This window comes from Molossus molossus, unplaced genomic scaffold (genome assembly GCF_014108415.1).
Source record: "Molossus molossus isolate mMolMol1 unplaced genomic scaffold, mMolMol1.p scaffold_m16_p_1, whole genome shotgun sequence".
Classification (NCBI taxonomy): domain Eukaryota; kingdom Metazoa; phylum Chordata; class Mammalia; order Chiroptera; family Molossidae; genus Molossus; species Molossus molossus.
In genome coordinates this window covers 58,186,313-58,212,681 of record NW_023425344.1, presented here as the reverse complement: position 1 = coordinate 58,212,681, position 26,369 = coordinate 58,186,313, and the positions used below count along the sequence as shown (strand labels likewise).

At 40.4% G+C, this 26,369-nt stretch overlaps 1 protein-coding gene and 2 long non-coding RNA genes across 5 annotated transcripts; 1 reads left to right on the top strand and 2 right to left on the bottom strand.

Moving 5' to 3' along the window:
• Positions 1 to 5,006: 5,006 nt before the first annotated feature.
• PAQR3 (progestin and adipoQ receptor family member 3) lies at positions 5,007 to 24,150 on the top strand. 2 transcript variants are annotated; one of them, XM_036282016.1, is made up of 7 exons: positions 5,155 to 5,359; positions 8,515 to 8,677; positions 13,810 to 13,965; positions 15,748 to 15,945; positions 18,047 to 18,137; positions 21,134 to 21,282; positions 23,863 to 24,150. In XM_036282016.1, the coding sequence occupies exons 1-6, from the start codon at positions 5,175 to 5,177 to the stop codon at positions 21,274 to 21,276; spliced, it is 936 nt and encodes a 311-aa protein (XP_036137909.1). In that variant the 5' UTR covers positions 5,155 to 5,174; the 3' UTR covers positions 21,277 to 21,282; positions 23,863 to 24,150. The 2 variants fall into 2 exon arrangements, with proteins under 2 accessions (XP_036137901.1, XP_036137909.1); XM_036282008.1 differs by lacking the exon at positions 23,863 to 24,150 and having other exon boundaries at positions 5,007 to 5,359; positions 21,134 to 22,270.
• LOC118643691 lies at positions 5,619 to 15,866 on the bottom strand. Of its 2 annotated transcripts, none has more exons than XR_004962026.1 (3): positions 15,766 to 15,866; positions 8,616 to 8,696; positions 5,619 to 5,708 (listed from the first exon to the last, which is right to left on the bottom strand). It is a non-coding gene; the product is annotated as an uncharacterized LOC118643691 (long non-coding RNA). The 2 variants fall into 2 exon arrangements; XR_004962028.1 differs by lacking the exon at positions 5,619 to 5,708 and adding an exon at positions 6,551 to 6,678.
• On the bottom strand, positions 20,524 to 24,920 carry LOC118643687. The gene is made up of 3 exons (XR_004962023.1): positions 24,199 to 24,920; positions 23,990 to 24,112; positions 20,524 to 20,853 (listed from the first exon to the last, which is right to left on the bottom strand). It is a non-coding gene; the product is annotated as an uncharacterized LOC118643687 (long non-coding RNA).
• Positions 24,921 to 26,369: the final 1,449 nt, after the last annotated feature.

Sequence of the window (26,369 nt, the reverse complement as noted above, 5' to 3'; positions counted from 1 at the left end):
TTCTGTCCATTACCCAATTCCAAAGCCACCTCCACATTTTTAGCTTATGCTATGGCAGCACCCCTCTTCCAAAAACCTAAATCTGTATTAGTTGCCTAGGGCTGCCACAAACTTGGTGGCTTACAACAGACCTCTCCGAGGTCTGAAGGTCAGGAGCCCTCAGTCTACAGAGATCACTCTCATTCTGAAGGTTTTGTGGGAGAATCCTTCCTTGCCTCTTTCAGCTTATGGTGGCTCCCTGGGTTCCGAGGCATAACGCCAATCTCTATCTCTGTCTTCACATGGCCTTCTTCTGTGCCTACGCATCTGAAACCTTCCTCCCCTTTCTCTTAGGAGGACACTGCCAGTCATTGGATTTAGAGCCCGTACTGAATCCAGGCTGACCTGGAGATCTAAAACTTAATTATTTATGTGGAGATCCTATTTCCAAATAAAGTCACGTTCAAGGTACCAGGGGTTAAGACCTGAACAAATCTTTTTGAAGGCTACAATTCATCCTGCCACAAGGGCTTTGGGGGGTAAATGATTACAAAAATGGAGCAGTAAACGCACACGATGAGCCAGGAACACCTTGACACAGCAGACAGAAAGAAGCTGTCAGAGACTACAAAGTCATGTCATAAGAACTCAGGAGCCAATTTTTTTTTTTTTTTTAATCCTCACCCGAGGATATTTGTCCATTTATCTTCAGATAGTATGGGAGGGGGGAGGAGGAGAGAGAGAGAGAGAGGGAGGGAGATTGATGTGAGAGAGACACATTGATTGGTTGCCTCTTACACGACCCCAACTGGGGCTGGGGACTGAACCACAATAGAGGTATGTGGCCTTGACCGGAATCAAACCTGCAACTCTTGGATCAGCAGGCCGACACTCTACCCACTGAGCCAAACCGGCCAGGGCAAGGAGTAAATTTAAAGAGGCTCCCACTGACCAAAAATGAAACCATTTAAACATCAATGAAGACAAGAACTCCGATGTCTTAAAAATGATCAACTATCTTTAAATTCATTAGTTCTAAGTAATTGTCAACTGAATTTCCTACCTTGTGAAGATAAAGGGGAACCAATTTGCTATCTTGAAATCTAGATCAATAAAATGAAAGAATCAAGTATTTATCTTTCTTTTCCTATATGAACTGTACCACTGAGTAACCAAATATTAGATAAGAAGTATCTCCTTATGAAAATTATTCCAGTTAACATGTGGAAACAAAATGATAAAATTTCATTTTCACTATTTTGCAGTCACAAATTAAAGGATCTAGGCATTGAATATCAATAGCATGTAATATCAAGAAAGAACAAAAACCATGCCCTGGCCTGGTTACCTCAGTGGTTAGAGCATCGGCCCACAGTCCAGAGACCCAGTATCGGTTCCTGCTAAGGGCACATACCTCGGCTGCACTTTGTCCCTAGCCCCGGTTGGGGTTGTGCAGAAAGTGGCCACTCGATGTGTCCCTTTCACATTGATGTTTCTCTCTATTTCTCTCTCCCCCTCCCACTCTATCTGAACAAAAATGGAAAAACGTACTCGGATGAGGATAAAAAAAGAGAGAGAACAAAAACGAGACATCTGGTGCCTCCAGATGAAAGAACACCTTACTGCATATAGTCTTATCAATGGGATCGAAAAGGGGTCTGATCAAGCCTCTGGCTCCCATTGCCAATTTGCAGAAAATACAAGGACAAAGTGACATACTGAACTGTATCACGATTCTGCAAACAGAAGAATCCAGACTATAGAACTCTATGAGTTATTTCACAGATAAATTGTAAGCAATGAAAGGAACAAGATATTCTGTACATTAAACAAAAAGATACATGGAGATTTTAAAAAATGTGCAGACTAAAACTACCATGTCAAAGGATGAACACTTGGATAACAAAACCATTACATATTGCAAGAGAGTGACTTTTATAATTTTAAAAGTCCAAAAAGAGAGTTTAATGGAGGGAGTGGTTAAAATGTCAATGCTGCTGAGACGGCAAAGATGACTAAAAGATGTCTCTTCATCGTTGTTTTCTTAGTGCCTAGGAAAATGTGTGGCATATAGTCGGAACTCAATAAATATAAACTTCATTGGTGTGTCCATTCCAATACCTGTGAGTTTCACTCCAACGTTTTTGGAGTTGTAAAAAATGTGAAGAGAATACACAAGAAAGAAGGAAGAAAGGAAGGGAGGGAGAAGGGGGAGGGAGGGAGGGAGGGAGGGAGGGAGGGAGGGAGAAGGGACAGGAATAAAGAGGAAACAAATCTCACTCACCCAAATGCTCCATGCAGCCCCATGGCTCTCCATTCCCGCTCACTGAAAGTTATCCTGTAAAACAAGGCACAATCCAAGTTTCCCCAAACTGCATGTGCCTGTAGGATAGAACTACAGTGAAAATTCGGTTTCTGGATCTTAGGTCCATGTGAGAATGTAGGACTTCCAGCTCCTAGGAGAATTCCCTTCCCACTCCCCGACCCCCACCACCACAGGTGTCTCTAAAACCCAAGATGCTCATGATGGGCACTGCCATTTCCCCATTCTCTCGTACTGGTGATTCAGCTCCCCATTCTGTCACTTAAAGGGCACTGAGGTCTCCTGCCAGATGCAGTTGTTGATCTCCCACCTATCCCCGGGTGCTGGAGACCCCACAGGTGTTATTCCTCTACCAGGCATGCCACTGAAATCTTCTTTCAAGCATCATGACTGAGCAGCCAGAGCCCCAAGAGTGCCCAAATTCCATGGTTATCTGTGGGGAACTGTGCCCTCTCCCTTATTATCTGTTAGAGGTATCCCAAAGCAGTGTTGCACCTGCTTCTATTATCTTACAGAACTGAGTGGAACAGCTCCTTCAATATTTTTACTCACAGACCTCTTTCTCTCTCTAGGATTCAGAAATGGATTGTTGCCTTGACTATCATTTTGTATTTACCCATTCATTTCATAAATGGGGTTGTTTAAGTGCTTAGTATTAAAGAGTGCTTAATTTAAAAATCAGAAAGAAATGAACTACAGAAAACTGAAATGGGTTATAAATTACTGAGGTTAGTCCAGAAGTCATTTTGTAACAGGTTTCATGGGTACATCTTTGACAATCAAAGCAGCTGCCATTCTTAGGTCTTCACTCTAGTGTTCTACCATTATCGTAACACAGCTACTTTCTCTGTCTCTGAGAATCTCTGGGCATCTTTCTACTTCTGTTTCAAATACCAGGCTACAAGTTCTCCTCCCATACATCCAGGTCAAATTCCCAAGAAATAAATTGATTGATCAAGCTAATTACCATTGCTCTTGTATAAACATCTGTGTCAGGACATCTCATGAGCCACTAATCCATCTATATGAATCATCAGTTGTCATAAAGTAATGTCATGTGGTCCCTGCAAGAATACATGAAGAAGGAACCTCCCAGAAGGGAACTATGAGAGTGGCAGGTACTCTCAGATATGAATTTCCTCTACTAGAAAATGAGAATTCCTATACACAGTGACTTTCAGCAAAGGTAACGTACTGGGTACACTGTAAGCTCTCAAATATTAGTTTTAGCTCCAAGGTTTAAACAAAATGTTTCAATTCCCTTACATGACATTTAAGTCCATTGAGTCAACTTATCTTTTCAGTTTCATCTATTAATATATCTTCCCTTGAACTCTAATAATTAGTTAACATTTGTTGGGTCTTAATAATATGCCTGGCACTTCCCTTAGAGTGTTACATGGATTCACTCATTTAATCATCACAATACAAAGTATTATTATCCCTATTTTAAATATTTTTTTCTTTATTGATTTTAGAGAGAGAGGAGGGAGAGGGAGAGAGAGATAGTAACATTGATGAGAGAGAACATCGATTGGCAGCCTCCTGCATGCCCCCAACTAGGGATTTGGCCCACAACTTGGGCATGTGCCCTGACTGGGAATCAATCAAACAGGCAACCTCATGGTGCATGGGTTGACACTCAACCAATGAGCCACAGCAGCCAGGCTATTATCCTTATTTTACCAATAAGAAAGCTGATGCACAATGGGGTTAAGTACTTGCACAAGGACACATAGCTAGTGAATGGTTGAACAAGAATTCAAACCCAGGTAGTAGAGCTTCCAAGCCCAGAACTTAATCACTAAGCCATACTGCCTCTCAAACTTTATTATTACTAACATAATAACAAATAAATAATAGGTATCATGACTGATTATTATGAGTGTATGCCAAACAATGGGCCAAGGGTTCTACATATATGCAAAACTGATGTTATGCCCTGTTGCCATTACAAATAAGCATTTGAATCACAATTCATAGCCAGAAACAAAGCTATAACGCTCCCTCTAGTGCTGTATTAGCTGCACCCCAAGTTTTATATGTTCTATATCATTCAGTTCAGTAGATTTTCTCATTTCCATTGTGATTTCTTTTCCATTGCAATTTCTTCATCAACTCATTAAATATTTAGAAGTATTTCGTTTCAACTTCAGACATTGGGGGAAATTTAGTTTTCCTGTTTATTTCTAGTTTCATTCTTTTGGGTCAGAGGACATACTCTGAATGGTTTTAGTGTTGGGGCTTTCTTTATGGCTCCGTGGATGCTCGATTTGGGGAAACGTTCCTTGTGCATCAGGTTTCCTGACCTTAGCTGAGAAACCTCAAAGTTTCCTTGACATGAAGTGTGTGTGATTCGAAGCATAAAGTAACAGGTGAACAGTCAGCTCTGGTTCTTATTTTTCTTCGTTAACTCTTTTCGCCTTGATTTTTCAAAATTTCACAACTATTGATTCTAGTTAAAAACAGGAAAAGAAAAAACCACTTGCATTCCTCGGTGCCGCTCTGCGCTCGTCTCACCGACAAGGAGGGACGCTGGCTGCAGCCGTCCCGCGGCGCTGAAGCAGCCGGACGCGACCCGCCGCCCAAGCACGCGCGCGCCGCTGCCCAGCGGGGCGGCCTGAGCGACGGCCGGGGGGCGGGGCCCGCCGCGGCGCGCTGACGTCAGCGAGGGCTGCGCCGCCGCCGGGCCGCCTCCGCGCCGGTGGCCAGTGTGTGCTCACAGCCGGGCCTGGGCAGCGCTGGAGTCGTAGGACCTCGCGCGGCGTCCGCGAGCTCCGGGGCGGGGGCGGCGGCGGCGAAGCCCCCTCCCCGGGGAGGCGGGGCCCGGGCGAGCTCCCCGGTCGGGGAGCGGCGGCGGCGGCCGGGGAGGATGCATCAGAAGCTGCTGAAGAGCGCGCACTACATCGAGCTGGGCAGCTACCAGTACTGGCCGGTCCTGGTGCCCCGCGGCATCCGCCTCTACACCTACGAGCAGATCCCCGTGTCCCTCAAGGACAACCCGTACATCACCGACGGCTACCGGGCCTACCTGCCCTCCAGGCTGTGTATCAAAAGGTACAGTCTGCCGCCTCCGCGGGGCGCGCCTCGGGGACGCTCCGGCGGCCCTCGCCTACCCGGTTTTGTCTGGTCTTCCCGCTGCTTTCCCCGCATTTCTGCGCGCCTGTCCTTTTCATCCCCTCTGCCACCTCTCTCCTCTCGTTATCTTCCCTCCGCCGCCGCTGCCGGGGTGCTCGATCCACCGAATAATAATGGTGGTAACAATGATCATCATTACCAGCTCTCCTATGGCGCTTACCTCTTTCATTCCTTTTGGTGCTCACCGGGATACGTGCTGGAGTCACCCCACTGACAATGGTTGGGCCATACCTGTGTATACCTAAGCTTTGTTTATATTAGAGCAGCCCTATGGAAATTCAGATGATTGGAGTCAGATAAAGCCTGTGTAATAGGAAGCAAGTTCACATTATCTTATTTAGAAACCCCTGATTCATTCATTCACCAGATACTGTGGAGCCCCAGCTAGGTGTCAGGCACTTTACCAGGTGGTGCAGAACAGCAGACAGGGCCCTTGTTCTCATGAGCTACGAAAGTCCAGCCTGAGTGACACGCATTAAAAAGATAATTACTCTATTACATAACCATTGTGGGAAACGCTGTGTAGGAAAAGCACCTTAGGAAAGAGCCCATAACGGGCACCGCCCTCCACCAGAGTACTATAGAAGCAACTCTGAATTTCATCATCTAAACCTTTGAAACCAAGAGTCCCTTTAAAACCTGGGTTTAAGAAAAATTAGTGTTCTAATTCTTAGAAGAGCTTTCTGTTAAAATTCACTATATGTACTTAAGTATAGGACTCTAAGATAATTAAAATACGGGTGTTGGCTAGCTCCAGGTCACTGTAGAGATAAACCCTGTGCTGGAATATGGGCTATTGAAATGGTCAAGCAGTAACCACAAGTTTGATTCTTGATCTTTTCAGCATGGTCTTTCCCCAGTTTCTTTGCCCTGCCTTGAAAGAATTTCTGTGACTCACAGTCACAAGGTAACCTCACTGTCCATCCCTTTTTGTCTTTAATATGGCCCACAGGACTTCACAATTTGAATCCTATGTAATCTTTTCCTCCCCAGTACCTCCTGTGCTAAGTTATTACACAAGAAATCAGAGCTGGGCCCTGCTGTGGATGTAAATTTCCACAAGGATAGAGCAAATAGTGAATTGCCTTAAATATTTTCTACCCACCTAGCAGCGAGCCTCTGCATTCTTATTAGAATCCAAATCTTATGAATGGAGAAATGAAATCCAGTGCTTTAGATCCTGGGCTGTTGAGTCTAAAACTTGAGCATCCAGATTTGCCACTTAACAACTATGGGACCTTGAACAAAAGTTAACCTCTTTGTACCATTTTTTCCCCATTTGTAAAAGTGAGAGTCATCACAATTGCTACTTCAGAAAGCAGTAAGGATAAAAATAAGATTATATATTTGAAATCCTACCAGGGCCTAAGTACATAATGAATGGTACCTTCTCATCATGACCATTGATTTCAAAGCTGAACAGATGATGATGCTGGAGATGATTGTTGATTTTGAAGCTGAATAATCTGGTCCTAACTTCTCATAGAATAAGATTATGTCCTCTATTGGGGATATTCTTTTAAGAGCTCTTCCCACCAGCTTGGTCTTTTCCAGTTTCAGCTGTTGCCATCTCTTCTTTTAGATCTCGGGCATGACCAGGACAGAATTTAGATATAAGGTGAGGTATTGTATCACAACTGTTCTGCCAATACTCAGAGGAACATGCCCAGATTATGTCTGCCAGTTCAGTCAATCAGGTTATACTGAGTTTCACAAAGTGAAAAGTTCTGAAGCAATAGGTAGAGCATAGTATTGATTGTCAAAAGAGACCTGTAGTTAGATGTGTTCCCTTGCATTCCAGCATCCTATCTCCTCGACACTACACAGTATTAAGTAGTCCTTATACTTGATGCTTGTTCAGGATAAAGCCTGAAATTCATGATACAAGTTTCTCTTTATTCTTGATGATTGATTGATAGTGTGAGATCCTGCTGTTTTTGATGTGTGAAAATGGGAAAACAAGAACCTTGGTGACTGCTGCAGATTCCTTAGGTTAGAGTTATATATTAATGCTTACTAATACGGAATCTGAATCTGTGAAAGTCAGACTTAGTTTAGAAAGATTATATTTTGCAAGAGAAATGCAAGAATATTTTAATTTTTAGTCATGATGTCACCTTTCAATAATAAATAGATGAGTTCTATCCACAGCAGGAGAAACATTTCACAAAATTAAAGAAGGAACTGGAAGGTACTTGTATCAACATCTAGTTCAGCTCCCTTGTTTTATAGATGAAGAACGTGAAGCCAGAGAGGTTAAGTGACTTGCTCATGATCACAGAACTAATGTGTTGCAGAGGGAGGTGAAGGGACAGTAGAACTCTCGAGTTGTGTTCTGGGAACACCAACCTGTGCTGCCAAAGCTACATAAACTCAAACCAGTTAGTCAGCAGTAGTAACCTCCTATTGTTCCTAAAAAGAACATGCCACCGGGAAAGTGTGGTTTCAAAACAGGGTTTTGAAAAATTGTTCCAGCATGCCTGTCTTAAAGCACTTTCCAGTGAATCAATTTGTATTTATACTGCTTCTCTCAAGTCCATTTAATTTTGTATTTGCATTAACAAATACTAAAAAGGTATTTTTTTTGCACCTAACACTTAGGCTTTCAGATATCCATTATTGAACATCAAAGTATGCTAGCTAATAACCAATTTTAATCTGTACATTTATTTCTGTAGACATTTAGCATCTAAATTGAGCAAAACACTGTGCTTGGAACAGTGGTGGCATAAAGATGAATGGTGCCAGTCTTTAGGGAGTTAATAGGGTGGAGGGTAAGATGGAATTTATACAGAAATAACTCTAATACAAGAAAGAAAATGGTCAGTCAATATGATAATACAGGTGAGCACCAAAAAAGCTCTTAAGATTCTAGGATTTGTTGTAGAAAAACTTAAAGAAAGATTAATTAAAGTAAATGAAATATCAAATCTAGAAAGGCAAAGATGGGGTTAAGGGCTTAAAGTAACAAGTGTTAGCCCAGAAAAATTGTCCCTAACCTTTTAAATGCTGGCCGTGAGTGAGCCACTACGATTCTGAACTTCACTGATTTTTTGTTTTGTTTTGTCTTCCAGTTTGTTTATTTTATCTAATGAGACAGTAAACATCTGGAGTCATTTGCTGGGTTTCTTTCTCTTCTTCACACTGGGAATATATGACATGACATCTGTGTTACCTTCGGCAAGTGCATCCAGAGAAGATTTTGTAATTTGTTCTATTTGTCTTTTCTGCTTCCAGGTAAGTCATTTCACAAACACTGTTAGTGGAAAGAGAACTTTAGTCAGACCATTGGAAAGGTGACCTTACTTCACACCCACCATTTGATTTAAAAACCCCAAATAGCATACAGGTTCGCATATTCGCTTTTATAGTATAAGCACCAAAAGTGTGTTTTATGAAAGTGTATTTGGATGTTATTCAAGTGTATTTGAAATCTAGTAATATTAAAGATTGAGAAAATTTCTTTGTTTCCTTTTCTCTTTCCCATTTTAGAGATCTCTGCTTTAAGATTAACACAAGGATAGGAATCTCTGATTGTACTATATTCCCTGACTGAAGTAGAACACCAGTGGCTGCTTAAAACTTGTTGGAGAAAATTTATGATCTTTTTACTATTTATACCTCTGTGATTTTGTGCCTTTTTCCATACCATCTTAATTTTGATGTCTTATTGCTGGTACTGATCTTTTTTATTGCTTTATCGTTAATTTCCTTTGGTTCTTTCACACTTGCCTGGTTTCAAGTACTTGAGTTTCTCCTCCTTTCTACCTCTCATATTTGTTAGTTGTTTAGCACCTTCTCCGCCCCCCCCCACCACCAAAGATCTATAGTACTGCATTTTGAAGTTACAGTTAATAGTTTTGCAAGCAGATAATTCTAAATTTGGACCAAAATCCTGTTGACAGTTTTTAAATTTAAAAAAAAGTGCAGAAAGTACAGAAAATCTAAAAATGAAAAGAAAAGGGTATTATCCCACTTCCTCCAAACATAGGCCAGCACTACCTGCAGTTAACCTGTTGCCACTTGGTTTGAAAGATGAATCTGTAAGCTGACTGCATAGATGTTGCTTTCATTATGTATCATTTTATTTCAGGCCTCCATCATTTGACTCAAGCTAAAACTTTGGGTTTAAATGACTAAGAAACACACCAGAAAATCTCCCATCCCCACCTTTTTTTTTTTTTTTTTTTTTTTTTTTTTAGAATTCTGGTTTCCAGAATCAAATTTTAAAGTTTGAGGGAAAGAGTACTCTGTATTTTTGTATTGTTATTACTATTAGAAAATAACTTTTCCTTTTAAGTATTTTTAAAGTATACTCTTTCTCAGGTTTAACCAATTTTTTTATACTTACATTTCCAGATGTATCTTAACCTAGACTGAGATGCTCTTAATAATCATTAATAAGCAAAACTGGGTCTTACTGTCCTGTTAGTTATATGGATATCATCTTCTTTGAGAATCCCACATGTCTTCCTCTCCCTTAGGCCTACCCTTTACCCCTTCACCCAGACACAGCTGATGTTAGTTCAGGGAAAACATGTTAGTTTTCATATTGGCCTAAGAAAACAATGCATTGCTTAACTGTAAAGATGAAATAGTTTAAAAAAAAAAAAAACAAAAAACCTGCCAATAAAGAAACACCCAGAGTATTACAGTGATATGCCCAAGGTCATCCAGTATTACAGTGAAACCCCTTCTCCTACCTGGCAGTGCAGTGACTTTGTTACTCGCAGTCAAACTTGCTGAAGACAAATAGGCAGCTTCCCTACTTAAAAATATCTGTTCTTGCCCGGATCGGTTTGGCTCAGCGGTTGGAGCGTCGGCCTGCGGTCCAGAGAGACCCGGGTTTGGTTCCCGCTAAGGGCACGTACCACGGTTGCAGTTTGTCCCCGGCTCTGGTTGGGTTGTGTGGGTGGCAGCCACTCGATGTGTCCCTTTCACATCGATGTTTCTCTCTCTCCCTCCCACTCTATTTGAACAAAATATCGAAAAATGTCCTTGGGTGAGATAAAATATATATATAGATAGATAGATAGATATCTGTTCTTTTTATTTTTATGAAATTATATTTATAATTTGTTCACCCAATTTCCCCAGATTCTTAGAATCAGCAGGCTGCATGGTAAACCATAAATACAGGTATTAATATAGATTTACCCTTAAAACACTTTTTTTTCCTCTTTTTACTTTTGCCCATTTTATCTAATCAACACTTTCCTCCCAACCATATTAACAAAGTACATTCTAAATAATAGAATGTGATTTCAGAGGCTCTGTATTTTCCCAGAGGTCTTTCTGCCTTAGAGAAGAGTAGAATCTGATAATGTCTTTCACTAGATTCAGTTCATTTACATTCTGTTCAACAAATACTTTTAAATGCCTCCTATCTAAATCTAGGTACTAATAAGCATCGGGCATATACTGCTGAACAAAACCAACCTGTCCTAAAGATCTGGCCACTCGGGTAGGAGGGCAGAAGGGAGAGTGAGGCAGGGCATTTAAGTAGGAAATACAGTTTTTAAAGGCCCAGAAGCAAGAGACAGCGTAACACTTTCTGGACTTGCAGTTGCCGGTCCTCCTGGTTGCATCCTGGGAGAATGCAGAAAGATGAGTCTGGAGAGAGAGGCCAGAGCCAGATCCTGAGATACTTGGTTACTGTGCCAAGGAGCGAGGTAGGGTGTCACACTCTAATTATCTGTCTACCTCAATGGAGTGAGATGTTCCACAGAAGAAAACTGAAACATACTCAATTTACCAAATAAGTTTTCAGTTTTCTAAGGAACTGTTACAATAGCACATCCCTTTTAAAGCAGGACATACTAAGTGTATGTTAACTTTTTTAAAACTCAGTGTTCTCCATTAGTGTGCTTTCCCTTAGATACTGTAGAGTTTCCTCTTTGTTCACAAAGAAATCAGCTTCATTGTTGTTTTTTATTATCACTATAACATATACTCATGGAGAAATCCAAGCAAACAAAAAAGAATATGGAAGAAAGTAAAAGTCACTTGAAATTCTACTTCCCAGAGGTAACCACATGTGAAATTGGGGTTAAAATTCTTCATGACGTTTGTGTGTGCACAGCTGCCTCACACCTGCAGCCTGCTGACCTGCCTGGCCATCTGCTGCCGAGCTGTGGTCATCTCTGCATGCTGTTTCCATCTTTCCCTTTCAGTAAGAACACACACCTTGATGTTTTCTGGATTTACTGTGTTTACTCTCAAAGATAATCTGACAAAACAAATAACAAGCTTCTTAGAATTATGTTTAAATGGGTCAGTAAACTGACTTGTACCTTAGTAGCCAAAGCCATAGACCAATAAGGATTTTTTTTAAAAAATATTTTTTCTTTATTGATTTTAGAGAGAGAAAGGAAGAGGAAGAGGGAGAGGGAGATAGCAACACTGATGAAAGAGAACATGGACTGGCCACCTCCTGCATGCCCCCCACTGGGGATCGGGCTCATAACCTGGGCATGTGCCCTGACTGGGAATCGAACTGGCGACCTCTTGGTGCATGGGTCGACGCTCAACCTCTGAGCCACACTGGCCAGGCAAAGATTTTAGGCTAGATAAAGAAATGAGATTGTGGCTAGGTACATTGTTTTGAATAGTGATATTGAGGCTATGGGGATTGATCAGGTTTAATGACCAGATTATAGAATAGCTCTGTGCCCATTGTAAGCAACTTCAGTAGTTGCTTAAAATGTTTATCAATTTGACCTACATAAAATTGTTTATCTGTCCTGTTTTCTCCACCCCCACAGTCACTGGCCTAGGATGGCCTCTTGTCATTGCTCCCCAGGGCTACTCCTGTAAACTCTGGTCTCAGCCTTTCTGTAAGGATGCACTTCAGATCTTGAGCAGTATCACACCTACCCCACAATACAGAAATTAAAACTCCGTGGTGTATAGAACTTAAATCGTGTCATGAAGAAGGCCATATGCCATTCCTTAATGGTTCTGTTTTTCAATATGCTGCTTTTCCTGTGGACCTCCCAGTAAACATGTACACATCTCTATTTATGTCCTTAATGAATGCCAGGTCGACCTCCTGACATTCATTCAGGGGCTTCTACCCACAACTCCCACCTACCCATTGCAGACACCCACAGAACCAGTACCCTCCCTCTTGTGTCTTCTCATCGTGCTCTGCGCTGACTTCCCCTTTGGGACTGCTTACATCGCCATTTGTTCACTTGTTTCAGAAAAATCTCTCTGAGCACAGATTTCATCTTTGTAGCGCCAGTGTGTGACACACAGCAGGCTTTTCATGTCTTCAGGGAATTCAGCCATAGAAACCTTATCAGTTTTCAGAGTAGCTTATTGAATCAGATTAGGTTGCTCCCAATTTGGCAACCATATAAAGTAAACAAAGTCATAATTATTTTTTCTAGGACACAACAAAGCCATGTTTAATTTAGAACTTAAAAGTAAACTCTATACAAAGAAATCGCATACAGATATGAAAAATCAAGTTGCAAAACATAATGTTTAATGTGAGTCCATTTGATTAATCTATAAAAGTATGTATATGTTCTGTGTGTGTGTAGACTTCTATATTATAGTTTTTTATATATTTATTGAAAATATCTAAAGGATGTAAATGTTATCAGTGGCTACCTTTGGGGAATATATTTGAACAGGGAAGGGTTTATTTTTTTACATCATACAATTCTATGTTCTTTGACTTTTTTTAAGGACGTGTATTACGTATGTAGTAAATACTTTTTAAAAAGCAAAATAAGCCTCAGTGGTTATTTTTAAAACATTCGTATTGCATAATTGTCCTACTGTTGTGCTATTTTAAATTTTCATATTGTAAAATAGCTATCATTTTACATTTCTTGCTTTATATATTGTTATCCCCATTTTACCCATGAGGAAGCTGAGGCTTAGAGAAATAACACAGCTCACCTGACTGTGCGGCTCCACTTGATGCTCAGGTGTGTTTGACTGGAAAACTGGGCTAGACTAGCCACTTCCTTTTTTTTTTTATCCTCACCCGAGGACATTTTTCCAATTTTTTGTACAGACAGAGTGGGAGGGAGAGAGAGGAAGAGAGAGAGAGAGGGAAACATCGATGTGAAAGGGACACATCGAGTGGCCGCCACCTGCATGACCAACCAGGGCCGGGGACAAACTGCAACCGAGGTACATGCCCTTAGCGGGAACCGAACCCGGGTCTCTCCGGACACAGGCCAACGCTCTAACCGCTGAGCCAAACTGGCCAGGGCTAGACTAGCCACTTCCCTGAACATCATGTACCAGTTGGTTTCATTTCTTTTGGTTTCACTTTTGCGCTTTAATTTTTTTTTGGTTTCACTTTAGCTTTTTTTGTTGTTTCACTTATTTTGTTTTATTTTCCACAGGTCTGTATGCTTTGCTCTGTGGGCTATCATCTTTTTTCCTGCCACCGATCAGAAAAAACCTGTCGAAGATGGATGGCGTTAGATTATGCAGGAATTTCTATTGGAATACTGGGCTGCTATGTCTCTGGAGTATTTTATGCATTTTATTGTAATAATGTAAGTAATTTAAAACATTTTTCATTCTACCTTTCATGGAGGTCTGGGGTTTTCTTGCCATTGTTCCTTTGAAATTCTGAATAAGCACATAATTAACTTATAGAAGAAATGGAAGAGTTTTGTACAGACCTCTGTTGCTTTACAATAACAAAACTGTCAACAAGCAGCAATGTAAAACTAGCAAAGAGAAAAATCATAAATTTGGTTTGAATGTAAGAATTATATTAATTATAGCCATTTACACTTGAGCCATTTATTTTTAGGCCTAGTTGTTTTGGAATATAAGCATATAATTAAATATATATGCAATTAACTTGTTATAAATTGATTTTACTTTAGTAGTAAAATCTATTCATGTCTGCTCAGCCTTCACAACTTGTTTGTTTTGCATAAAGCTGTTGAGTCCTTAAAAAAATGAGAGAGACAACATGCTAACTGGGAGCTTGGTGAGTGCAGTCATGTCTTGTTCGCATTGCTCTGCTTCTCTTCTTCTTTCTCTGAAACCTGTTTTCTGCTTACCTCTTTGTAAACCTATCTGATAATCAAAGAGATTAGTCAGAAGCTTGTTGTAAATCTCTTCAGAAACAAGTAGAAGTCCAGGATAGATAAGAGAGAAAGGAGAACTACTGAGGCTAATTCAGCCCATGATCACATAAAGAGAAATTTTCTTCCCTCTGATATCTAATCTTTTCCAAATATTCACTGCTATAGTGGCTCTTTACCTTTTAAGGAACATAGGCTGCTTTGAGGATGAGAATACAGACTATGGGCCCTTCATCCAGGAGAATGTACATTTGGGCACAAACAGACCAAACAGTTTGACATGTGATTTTAGGAAGCTAATGGCCCCATAGAAGTGCTTGGAGTCCAGGTTGGGAACTCTGTCCTATGAGATGCTAACTTTTGAGCTTCAAGACCAGGTTTTCAGCTGCTCATTTAGAAACCCAGCCCTGGCTGGTTTGGCTCAGCAGTTGGAGTGTCAGTCCATGGACCAAAGAGTCTTGGGATTGATTTCAGTCAAGGGCATGTACCTTGGTTGTGGTTCCATCCGTGGCCCTGGTCAGGGTTGTGCAGGAGGAGGCAACCAGTCGATGTGTCTCTCTCACATCCATGTTTCTCTCTCACTCTTCCTCCCTCTCTCCCTCTCTTTCTTTAAAAAAATAAAGAACTCTGCTTCCCCCAGCGCCCCCATGATAAAGTTCTAAATACTTAGCCTGACAGCCCAGCTGCCTTTCAGCCTCCCTTCTCCAATCGTCCCCGCCGCATGGGGCTGCCTGTGCTGTTTCCTCCCTGGAGCGCTTCCTCTTCCCACCAAATTGTATGTATTCCTCAGGGCCCAGCTTAGATGCCATCTCTGTGAAACATTTTTTAGCTACTCCAGGTGACAGGCAGTTACAGTACTTATCATTAGATTATAATCATTTGTTTGCATGCCTGCCCCTCCCGCAGTCTGTGAGCTCACCCACTGGGCGGCTCTGTGCTGCAGTCATCTTTGTTTCTACAGGACATAAATAGTCCCCAGCATATTCATAGGTACTCAGAACATGCTTTTTATGATAAATGTGGTCTCCCAACAAGCTCACTTTGAAATTTGGTTTGTCATTCTGAGAAACCGAAAAATTGTGTGGAACATGCATTTTTTAAGGAAGGAAGGAAGGAAGGTAACTGTGTTCAGAAATGAAATTACGAAGTCAATAATTTGGAATGGGTAATGTAGAAGCCAAAATTATGTTTTTATTCCCTCGTCATTAACAATTACAATCCGATTGCCTTTCCTTCTAGTACTGGCGGCAGGTGTACCTGATCACCGTGCTCGGCATGATCCTGGCCGTGTTCTTTGCGCAGATCCATCCCAGTTACCTCACGCAGCAGTGGCAGCGGCTCCGCTCCGTCATCTTCTGTTCTGTTTCGGGATATGGAGTCATTCCCACTCTTCACTGGGTTTGGCTCAATGGAGGAATAGGTGCTCCTATTGTACAGGTGGGTGGAGTGTAGTCCATGTCTTTCCCATTTTTTTGTGTGTCCTTTCTATTTTATTCCTTTTGGGTAAAGTAGTATACTTAGGCCAAGTGGCTGGGTCTTCGTCATTTGAGAGCATATTTATAATTACATACGGATGCCCTAATTTTCACACCTATATAGATAAGCATACTTTGCAGGATCAGAAGTAAAGTCTAACTGCCATTTTGTTCTGAGATGGCTTTCTTTGAAATAATACCTTTGTAAGTCCCTGTCTGTTCCCGAGTGTGTAAGCACCCATCGTTACTGTGGAGGGTGACTCGCACATTCTGGCTTTGTCAGCTGAGGTGAGGACATGCAGTGATGACGCGGGGACAGGAGGAGGCGCAGTGGGTGTTGTGTGTGTGGGTGGAGGAGGGGGAGTTGGGAAGGATTTTCTCAGACCTGTTGGGCTTAAGGCACCTGTGGGATAGAAAAGTGGAGCTAGGTTATAGAATTTAGGTTAGAGTTTGAGACTAGTAATTAGGATTTGAAAATCATTATTGTTAGTAGGTAGAGCCATGGAAGCATGTTCACCCGCCAAGGATATATATTGAGAAACAGAAGCCATTAGGTAAAATGGGAGCACAGTTGGGGTGCATTCGGAAGAACCTCAGTGAAAACTGAGTATTCTTGAGAAGAGGATTAGAAATAAGACATTCTTAGAGGGCCCCATAAAAATGTTTTTAGTATGCACTAGTGAGTAAAGTTGAGAATTTTTAACATAAGTAAACATAGCCACAAATGTAGCAGAAACCACATAACTTTTGCAATGGGAACTTTGTTTGGAACATGGGAATTTAAATACAGGTTGTATTCGAAAGGGTCAGATTTTTTAGAAGTGGGAGGACTGATGGTAGGCTTACATATAATTGCATGAAGTTGGCAACACCATGGTGGAAAACATTTGAGTGGAAAACTAAAAAGAGGAAGTTCTGTGATCTAGTGAATTGAGTGATTAAGATCTGTCTGGCCACTTTGCCAAATTGAGACAAGGGCGATGCTTTCTTCTTAAGACTAGGAAACTGGGAGAAAGATGAGAGGATAGTGATAAGAAACTTCAGTGATCCTGGTATCTGTGAAAACATTGTTTTCTGAGAATTGTGATTTCCTGAAAATGAGTTAAGAAAGTAGAAAAAGGAACTACCACTCTAGATTTAATTCTAATCAGAAATTAACAACTGGTTGTAACAAAAATTTGGGGATGAGGTGACACATCCCTTTTAAGTTAACAACAAAGAGAGAGAACCGGACCCATTAATATAGTGGATTTTAGAGAACTCAGAAAAAAATGTGGCTTAGGAAGACAGTGGTCCTCAGCTGGAAATCTAACGTACAGACCATTCCAGTGGAGAAGCAAAGGGAGATTCCCAGAGAAATTCTCCAGTAAGCTCTAATTTTTAAAAGATAGAAAGAAAAGCACTTAACCAAAGATGGAAAGTTCCATAAGGGCTAATTCTGGGAGGTAGGGTGGAGTCCCGTTCTAGAATGTTTGAGAAATCTTAGGTCAGTTAGTCTGAGAATATAGAATTTAGGGAGGGCAATGATAATTTTCATATTTGAAGAGGGAAAAAGTAATTTCTTAATTGGCTTATCGGTAAACTGGGTTTATAACCAGAAGTAGGAACAACATATGTAAGTGCTGGCCGGCGGATTGTCTTAGGGCAGGAAAGCTTTCCGGTGGTGTCCGTGACCTTCAACAGGACCGTCGTCGCGGGTGGTGCCACAGACTCCGTTGTTGGGCCAACCCCCTGGGTCTTCCACAAGTCCCTGGTCTTCAGTGTTTTGCTTATCCACCTGCTAACTGCACCCCATATGCACTCCACCCACACACCGATGTTGTAGATGGGGCCCTGGAACCTCCCGCCCCCCAGCGCGCTGCCCTCGGGGACTCCGCTTACGCACTCGGGACTGCTCTCTGCAGTATTGGGAGCGAGGTTCCTACTACTGGAGACTGTCCGCAAAAGCCATTCAGATTTAACAGACGTAGCTTCCACCTGGGCATTCAGTCTGTAAGGTTCATAATAAATCGGGGTTTCAGTCACAGAAGGAAGCCCTGTGAATAGTGCGTTTTGCTTTTCAGGACTTTGCACCCCGTGTGGTGGTGATGTACCTGATCGCGCTCCTCGCTTTCCTGTTCTACATTTCCAAAGTTCCAGAAAGGTACTTTCCAGGTGGGTGCTGCTCTCACGGCGGTTCGGTAACGTTACTCTGAGCAGGTGCTTGGTGGATAAGCTTAGATTTACTTTTTCGACATTACTGATTGTGGAAGGGCTCTCCTGTTCTCAAATGTTATCTAAAACTTGAACCTTCAGAGGGTTTCCACAAACGTTTCCTGTCACCCTCACAGTGTGGGTTGAGCCCAGGAGGTGGTTACCGCCATTTCACAACCGAACTAGAGACGCGGTCTCCTGACTCCCGGCCCCTGGTTCCCATGGAGCACTAATTATCAGTTACCACTCACTTCGTATATGCAGACGTTTAAAGTTACACATAAGAAAGAGACAAGGAAAAGAAGAGGATAGTGAAAAGGAGCCAGGTTTGGGATCCCTTCACAGTATAGCTCTCCACCGTTAAGGTTCTACAAAACAGAACGGCCACCAGTCTGGCTTCCAGCTTCCTGGTACCCAGCACTTACAGGAAAATAATAAAAGTGATGAGTCTTCATGTCTGCAAGATTTACGCAAGCTAGTCACCCAAGAGAAGGACAGACTTCCCTGGTTCCTTAGTCCAGAGAAGAACATTCTGGTAGAAAAGCACCAAGAGGATGCTGGGGAGAGTGAACCGTGCTCTCCAAAACGTGTGCGCTTGTGTGGGAGCTTCCGCTCGTCAGGCTCCTCGGGCTCAGTCCCCACGTGGACACGTACAGGCTGCGCGAGCTAAGTAAGTTACTTAAGCTTTCTCAGCTCATTTCCTCATCTGGTACATGGAGATGATAGTGTCTCTCATGGGGTTATTGTGAACATTCAATTCAGCACATCTCACAGGTAGTAAGCACTCAGTAAATGTTAGCAGGTGTTCTAATGATGTCCCATAAATGAAATAGGTGGTTTAGTAAGTAACAGGATGATGCAGGCGCAGATGAGCTTTAGCCGAGTCAAGAGTAAGAGCAGCCCTGGCCGGTTTGGCTCAGTGGTTGGAGTGTCGGCCTGAGGACCAATAAGTCACAGGTTCGCTTCCGGTCAAGGGCCTCGGTTGCGGTTTGTCCCCAGCCCTGGTCGGGGTCGCACGGGAGGCAGTCATGTCGATGTTTCTCTCTCTCCACCCCCGCCTCCCCCTCTATCTGAAGATGAATGGGAAAATATCCTCGGGTGAGGATTAAAAATAAATGAGTAACAGCATACATGAAAGCCGCGATATATTATTTCAGTCTGGGGGGCCAGAAGTAGGGGAGTAGTTTAAATTCAAACTAAAAACTGTCCTTCCTTTCTCCTGGGTTAAGAATCACTTCCACAGTGAACTGAAGGTGGGGTTGGCCCCTGCTCACAGTGTAGGGGAAGGAGAAAGGAGGAGAAGCCCTGGTCTGGAGAGGAGCAGACCGTAGGACCTCCGGCATGCCCGTGCTCTTGGTTTTCACCCGAGTCTAATAAGAATGGGATACGAACGAGAACGTCGTGTTGTAAACATTAGGGTTCAGGAACATCGTTAGGACATGTTCCTGAAATGGAGACTGTTCATCCTCCAGGCAGGGCTGGGATCTTCCTCAGGAAACAGTTCTATAAAATACAATTTGTATCACTTTATTATTCTTTTAAAAATTGTTTCATCATAGACACATTAGAAAATTAAACCATGAAAGGTCCCTAATGTTTTTATGCTGTAAAATACTCAGAAGTTCCCAGTTGTCTAACAGAGGACCCTTATGAAAGGTCAGATGTTATGTAACTTCGCATTTCTGCAAGATGAACTTGACGTAAAATGTGCCCCAGCCCCTGACTCTGAGTGCACTGTGGGTGCCTTTGAGCAGTGCAGAGACGGGGACTGTGAAAAGGCTCCAGAGAGAAGTGAGTCTCAGATATTCATAAATGAGTGGCTGACAAAGTCCTCATTTATGATCCGGCTGTAAAGAAAAAAGTGCATTGGTGACAAAATGGTGGATCAATACTGCGAAATCAAAAAAACGTAAACCTAAGAACTTACTTTCAGCTCAGGTTAAATTTTTAACAATAGATGAACATCACAATGGTATTCATTGAGTCCAAGCATCCTTCAGGTGTCCATGGACAGAATGTAGTAGATCTGAGATACTTGTATAACAATATAATCAATTTTCTTTTTAATCTCGTATTGTAGGTTTTTTAAAATGAATCTGTGGGCTTCTTTAGACTGTCAAGGGGTCCGTGACACACAAAAAAGGGCTAAGAGCTCCTACAGAAGGAATTCTGTTGACTTACACTTTAACATATTCATAATGTACTGATTACTTTTCTTGGTAAGAAAAAAAGAGGTTAGAGATATTTACATTCCATGTTCATAGAAACATCAAGAGTAAGAAAAAGTTATTTACATCTAATTTTCTTTAGCTCTTTTATTTCATTATTTTTCAAGAAGCTTCCCACATATTAATTATTTAACCTCCTTGGAATTTAACCTTTAACCACAAAGAGAAATAGTTCTCCTGAGCTGTATATGAACTAACCTTAATTAACCCATCACTAATTACATTTTGCAGATTATTCATTCACCCGATAGCTCAAGATTCAGATCTGAGCTTTCTCCTTACACAGCTGCTTGACATGAAAAGTGCTTCTAGCAGACTCACAGCCAACCCCGCAGGGCGCCCGCTTCGTAGCAGCACAGTCCCGGTCGCTGGCACCGCCTTCTGTGCGTCTCGGGGACGCTCTCTTCACCTGATGCAAGTTGAGACATGGGAGACTGAAGGTCAAATTCCTGAAATTAACCAAGTTAGATATTTGAAAACACACTTAGAATAGTATTTCTAAAATTCACCAGTGTACTTTATTAATAAAACCTTAAAATGAGACTCAAATATGAATTTGTCCTTTCTTTAAAAATATTTGGGTCTTAATTAATCTCAAATCAGTTTCTAGGAGCTCTGAGACTACCAAAATTGTTCTGCTGCTGAGTCATATTTCCAAGGTCACAGATAAAAATGTACTTTTAATATCCAAATATTATAATCAATATTCTGTTCTCTCTTCCTTTCCAGGACAACTCAACTACCTCGGATCAAGCCACCAAATATGGCACATCCTGGCAGTAGTGATGTTATACTGGTGGCACCAGTCAACAGTGTATGTCATGCAGTACAGACACAGCGAGCCTTGTCCTGACTATGTTTCACATTTGTGAATTCAGGTATGGTCACCTGGTGTATTCAGCTGTTAAGCAATATATAACGGGGAGTTGTATACCCCAATATTTCTAAGGCTCCCATTAGCTTTTCCTTTTTCCTGTTTAATATATCATGAGTACTATTTTATAAAAGTGGAAAAATACACTTCAGGATCTATAATAGTGCTTTACAGGCCCTTAAAACTACTAATTTGCTGCTTGTACAATAAGTGAAAGTTAGTTGGCATTTAAAAGAAACATCTGAGTAACAGTGAATGTGAAACCAGTGTAGACATAGTAATCATTTTACTTACACCAGCTTAATTTCCTTAGGAAGGGCTCACCTCCATTATAAAATGGAGTCATCCTGTGTGATTGATTACTTTAATAGAAAATATTTACAGAGATGACCAAGTGCCTGATCAAGGCGAGGGTTGCGATAGCCTATGCTTTCACAAGCTAGGACAGTGATTTTGAATCTCCGCTAGCCTTTAAATACATGGTTTGTGGGAAGCTGGCGCATAAGATTATTTCCTTTAGCTGTGGGTTCTCTTCTCCCTAGGAACACTGGATTTTTTAGTTTGCTGGAACAAAAATTTTAAACCTCTTCTCCTTTAAGTTGAAAGAGGTGTTGAGAAGAGGAAAAGAAATTGATTTTTTATTTCCCATCAGATAAGAATCACATTAAAATCACATGATCAGGTGACAGATTCTATAGTCTGATAACCAAGTAATTAGCCATTTAAGCTTTTTAATTTCAAATAATATTAAGTCCATATAATAATTGAACTCTTGCCAGTGGATTGCAGATTTTTGGTTCCAAAATCCCTGCAGCAGAACTTCCACCTCTCTGAATCTGCAGTCCTAAATGTCCTGGTGATGGGGGGTTCCCAGCTATATGGGTGCTACTTTCAAGGCCATAGAATCCAGATGGCCCAGTCTTGACCCTGAACTGAACCTTAAGCCTTAGAACAAAGTCATGCAGATGCCCCATGTGATGGCAGATGATTTTCCTGTGCTCTGGTCTTTGTTTATGCATGTGTTAGCATTGTATTGATAACTCAAAGAATTGATAACATACTACTTTTTGGGCCTGAAACATTAAGTGGGAATTTTATTGTATATACTTAAAAAATAGATCTCAATGCCCTGTCATACAGTGTAACACTCTTGTTCTTTGGTCTTTTTCATATGCATAAATTAAATCCCTTAAAAAAGTCATTCATAAAAACTTGTTGTTTATTGGAATATAAAACATTACCCAAGTTTCTTAATAGGTTGACATGAGCTGCTTTAAATAGTGGTATATTTTCAGAATCTTGGAATTACTAAGCATCAGAAGTGTTGCTTGATGGTGAAGCATATTCCCAAAATGCCATTTGTATGTCTGATACTAGGAATGTTAACTTTAACGTGCTTGTTTTTGCATCCAGAAAATTTTGTATTTTTCTCCAGTGTAATGTTTTCGGAATATAAATTCCCCATGCTAGTGTCTCAGCAAGGAGAATTTTGCCCAGTAGGCCAAGAACACACTGTGTTTAGATGGAACACTACTTTGAAGATGGTCATTTTATCTCATAAGGCCACAAATTTGATCCACGTGCTAAATAGAAGAGTCTGGTGTAATGATAATAGGATATATTCCCTAAAACATCTCTTATTGGCTTACATGATATTATTGCTTTTAAGTAAATATGTAGTCATTCTGGCCAAACAAAACACTCTATTTACAATTAATTTAAAAATGAAGAAGTCTAGTTATTTTAGGTCTGGCACCATTTTTGTTATAAAATATTCTCAAAAACATATTGAATGTTAAGTTCATTTTAATTTTTTAAAATATTCGATTTTTGTTACAATGTATGATTTAGTACTTGTCATCTGAATAGCTAAAAAGAGCATAATGTGTTTAAGACTATTTTTTGAATATAAAAGTTCTGACTGTAAGAAGAATTATACAATGTAAGCATTTCGTCTTTTCATGAAAGTGTTAATATTGTAAGAAAGCTGTCCTTTCTCATTCTTATCTTTACTATGATGTGTTTGTTGTAATGTAGGAATGAATGGGTGTGGATTGCTGTTGACTATGAACACTTCTGTATATCAGCATTTATTGACCACCTACTGTGTGCGCATCACTACTGGCAACATTTTTAAAACATTGTTAACATTAAAGAATAACTTTAAAAATTGCCTACAAATCTGAGCCTTGTAGTAATGTATATTTAAGTTATTTTTGTTTTACTAGGTTAAAATAAGATTGAAAGTACACTATTTAGCTACAGAATTAAAAAGACTGGTTTTAATTTTACCTATATAAAAGCTCTTTACTGACAGCCTTTACATTGTAAAATTATCCATTCCTGTTTTAAATGGTCCATAGTGATTTATAAGGTTGTAGTTAACTCATTTAAGAAACAATTATCTTTCTATATAAAGGCATTTTTACATAGCAAGATAGTGCTTGTTTTTATTATTTAACTGAGCGCAATTTGCAACCTGCATGGCAAAATATGTATTATGTAAATAAACTGATTTACTAAATATATTAAGTTCTGCTTGTCATTCTTTATAATACATAACAGCTTCAAAATCATATTTTAGAATCAGGAATGAAGATTCAGGGAATGTCTGTCACATCTTATGACCTCCCACCTGGACAAAGTAACCGATTTGAAGACTGACTTGACTGGCATAAAGCTGTACGACTCTCCATTTGGCAGGTACCTACCTAGCGATATCCTTTGCCCTGTGTTAAATGTCAAGGGCCAAAGCCTGCCGTCTGGATTCCTGCCGACTGCTGAGCTGAGTTAGGCCACATCCACCCAAATCCTCATTCCAGGTAATTCCACCCCTGCCAAAGCATGCGAAGAGTCAGCTCAGCCTTAGACGAGGGGCAGCAATGTCTTGCATGTGCATTATCACCATAACTGTGCTTACCTTGAAAAGAGGCACAGATGCTATTGAAATTCTGTACCATACTTTCTCAGTAGGGTAGGGAGCTGCTGATCCAAAACAAACACTGTGAGAAAACACTTTCAGAAGGGAGAAGGAATAGTAGTAGGGGGACTCTTGCAAAAAGTAAAACTTTCATCTCTAAGGGGTCAGGACTGATAGCCACAAAGGATCTAGCCCTTTATAAATCTAAGATCAAGAGCACCACAGAACACAGTTGAAATTTCAATTGTGTCAAGCATCTGAAGCAAAAGTGAACTATCTTTTTAAATGTGCAACAAAAAAAACTCAAAAGCTCATGCCTTCCATATGAGACTTGGCTGCATCTTACACAGGATGCTGGAGCTGGACTTGCTTTTTATTTTTATTGGACCTCCTTAAAAAGGGAGCATGTTTTTGTCTCCGAAGTTAACCTTAACTGAATTTGAACATTCCACATAGTTTTTTAATATTCTTCTAATTTGTGAAATTTGGCTCCTTTGTACCATGTATTAAAAAGACACAAAGCCCTTATTTTTCCACATAACTTTAGATAAATGTTACTTCTTCAACAAAATAAAGCTCATTCATAACAAGGAAGATAAATCTTACAAGCCACCAATCTGAAGACTCCAGTCTGTGGAATACTTAATGAGATAATATGTTGCAACCTTGACGCCAAACTTAGTTCAGCAATCCAACAAACAGGTTTTTCTCTTTATCTTGCAAAAGCCTCTTTTCTGACACAATCAAGGATTACAATATTTTATTTAACCAAATTTTAAGTTATGTTTGTTACCAGTTTTTAAAGTTTAACAAATTATAAACAATGCAAAAACTGCCAAACATTCAAAAGGCATGTCAGAGGCTTATGTTTTTGCCTTCCCTTCATCATAGTATCAACACTTGTAGTGCCTGAACAGGTCTTCCTGTTAAGTACTTTTGTTGTGAAAATGCTGTCAAAATGGGTTTTCTTACTTGAATCCTAAACTGTGAACTCAGAGATCTAACCCTATTCGTTGCTCTTCCACTAGCTGCTACATAATAAGTACTCACTGTCTGTGATGTAAATAAAAGAACTGGATAGAAGTTTACAACCAAAGTTTTTAATAAGACAAATAATGAAAAACTCCACAGTCACTGATTATAAAGAATATGCAATCCATTTGAGATTTATTGCATTTAAAGAAAGCAGATTATTAAAACAGGTATGATAAATACAGTAAGAAAATAACCTTAAATTTCAAACAAAACAGTGAATAGGAGACAATTCAGTCAGTAAGAAGAAGCAATGTCAAGGCCAAGGAGTAAAATCAGTTAGTGCTTAATTAGATACAGGAGGAAAAATCAACTGGTTCTATCTCACAACAGTATCCCAGCTATATTTGAATTGATGTTACTTTAAAAAGTACGTTTTGTAACAATTAAAAATATAATAAAGATGCAAATCAGGCTTACTAAAAGTTAAAGTTATTTGCTTAGTGGTACATAAAAGGCTTCAGAAAATTCAAGTTTAACAAAAAATGGAAATGTAATCAAAGAAAGTGCACTTAAAGCTGTTTTCCAGCAATTAGAAAGCAGTTGACTATGACCATACTGCTTATGATAGATGACTCAATCCCAAAAAGGGTGTAGTAATAAAAACCATTTTCTTTCAAAAGTAGCACAGTAAGTTTTTAAATAAAAATAACCCCAAATGATGACCCTTTGCATTTTCATCTGCTGTATTCTTTTAGTGGCTTTTTTAAACCCTCGCCAGGAGTGAAGATTCTCTTAGTAATGATTGTGGTTGCAATTCCATTGAAAAGGTAAAAATTCACATTAACCCACCGAAGAGCGATGTGACATGTGCATGTGTGTGTGTGTTTACCTTAATATATGAACACCAGTGTGTATAAAGGTTTTCTAATCAACTACCATGTGTTATTCTCACAGTAAGTATGCCATCTTTCTCACAGTAGATCTGTCTCAATACTGAACCTAAAATGGTGAGTAATTTTGCTTAAAAAGAAAAAAAGGTATACTGCACATTCTACATATATTAAAATAAATGTACCCAAACCCCTCAGGACTAGTGATTCGTACACATGTATTCCAGCAGTGTTTGTATGTAGTACCAAAACCTAAGCTAAAGCAGCAGAGTAGCTGGAGAGGAACTGCTCCGCCTGGGGAGCGTC

Bases quoted from the DNA above. Each gene is read 5' to 3' on its own strand.
- PAQR3 (XM_036282016.1), top strand. From the start codon at position 5,175: ATGCATCAGAAGCTGCTGAAGAGCGCGCACTACATCGAGCTGGGCAGC. The intron at 5,360-8,514 runs GTACAGTCTGCC...TTTGTCTTCCAG, and splicing joins TCCAGGCTGTGTATCAAAAG to TTTGTTTATTTTATCTAATG. The intron at 18,138-21,133 runs GTGGGTGCTGCT...CTTCCTTTCCAG, and splicing joins TCCAGAAAGGTACTTTCCAG to GACAACTCAACTACCTCGGA.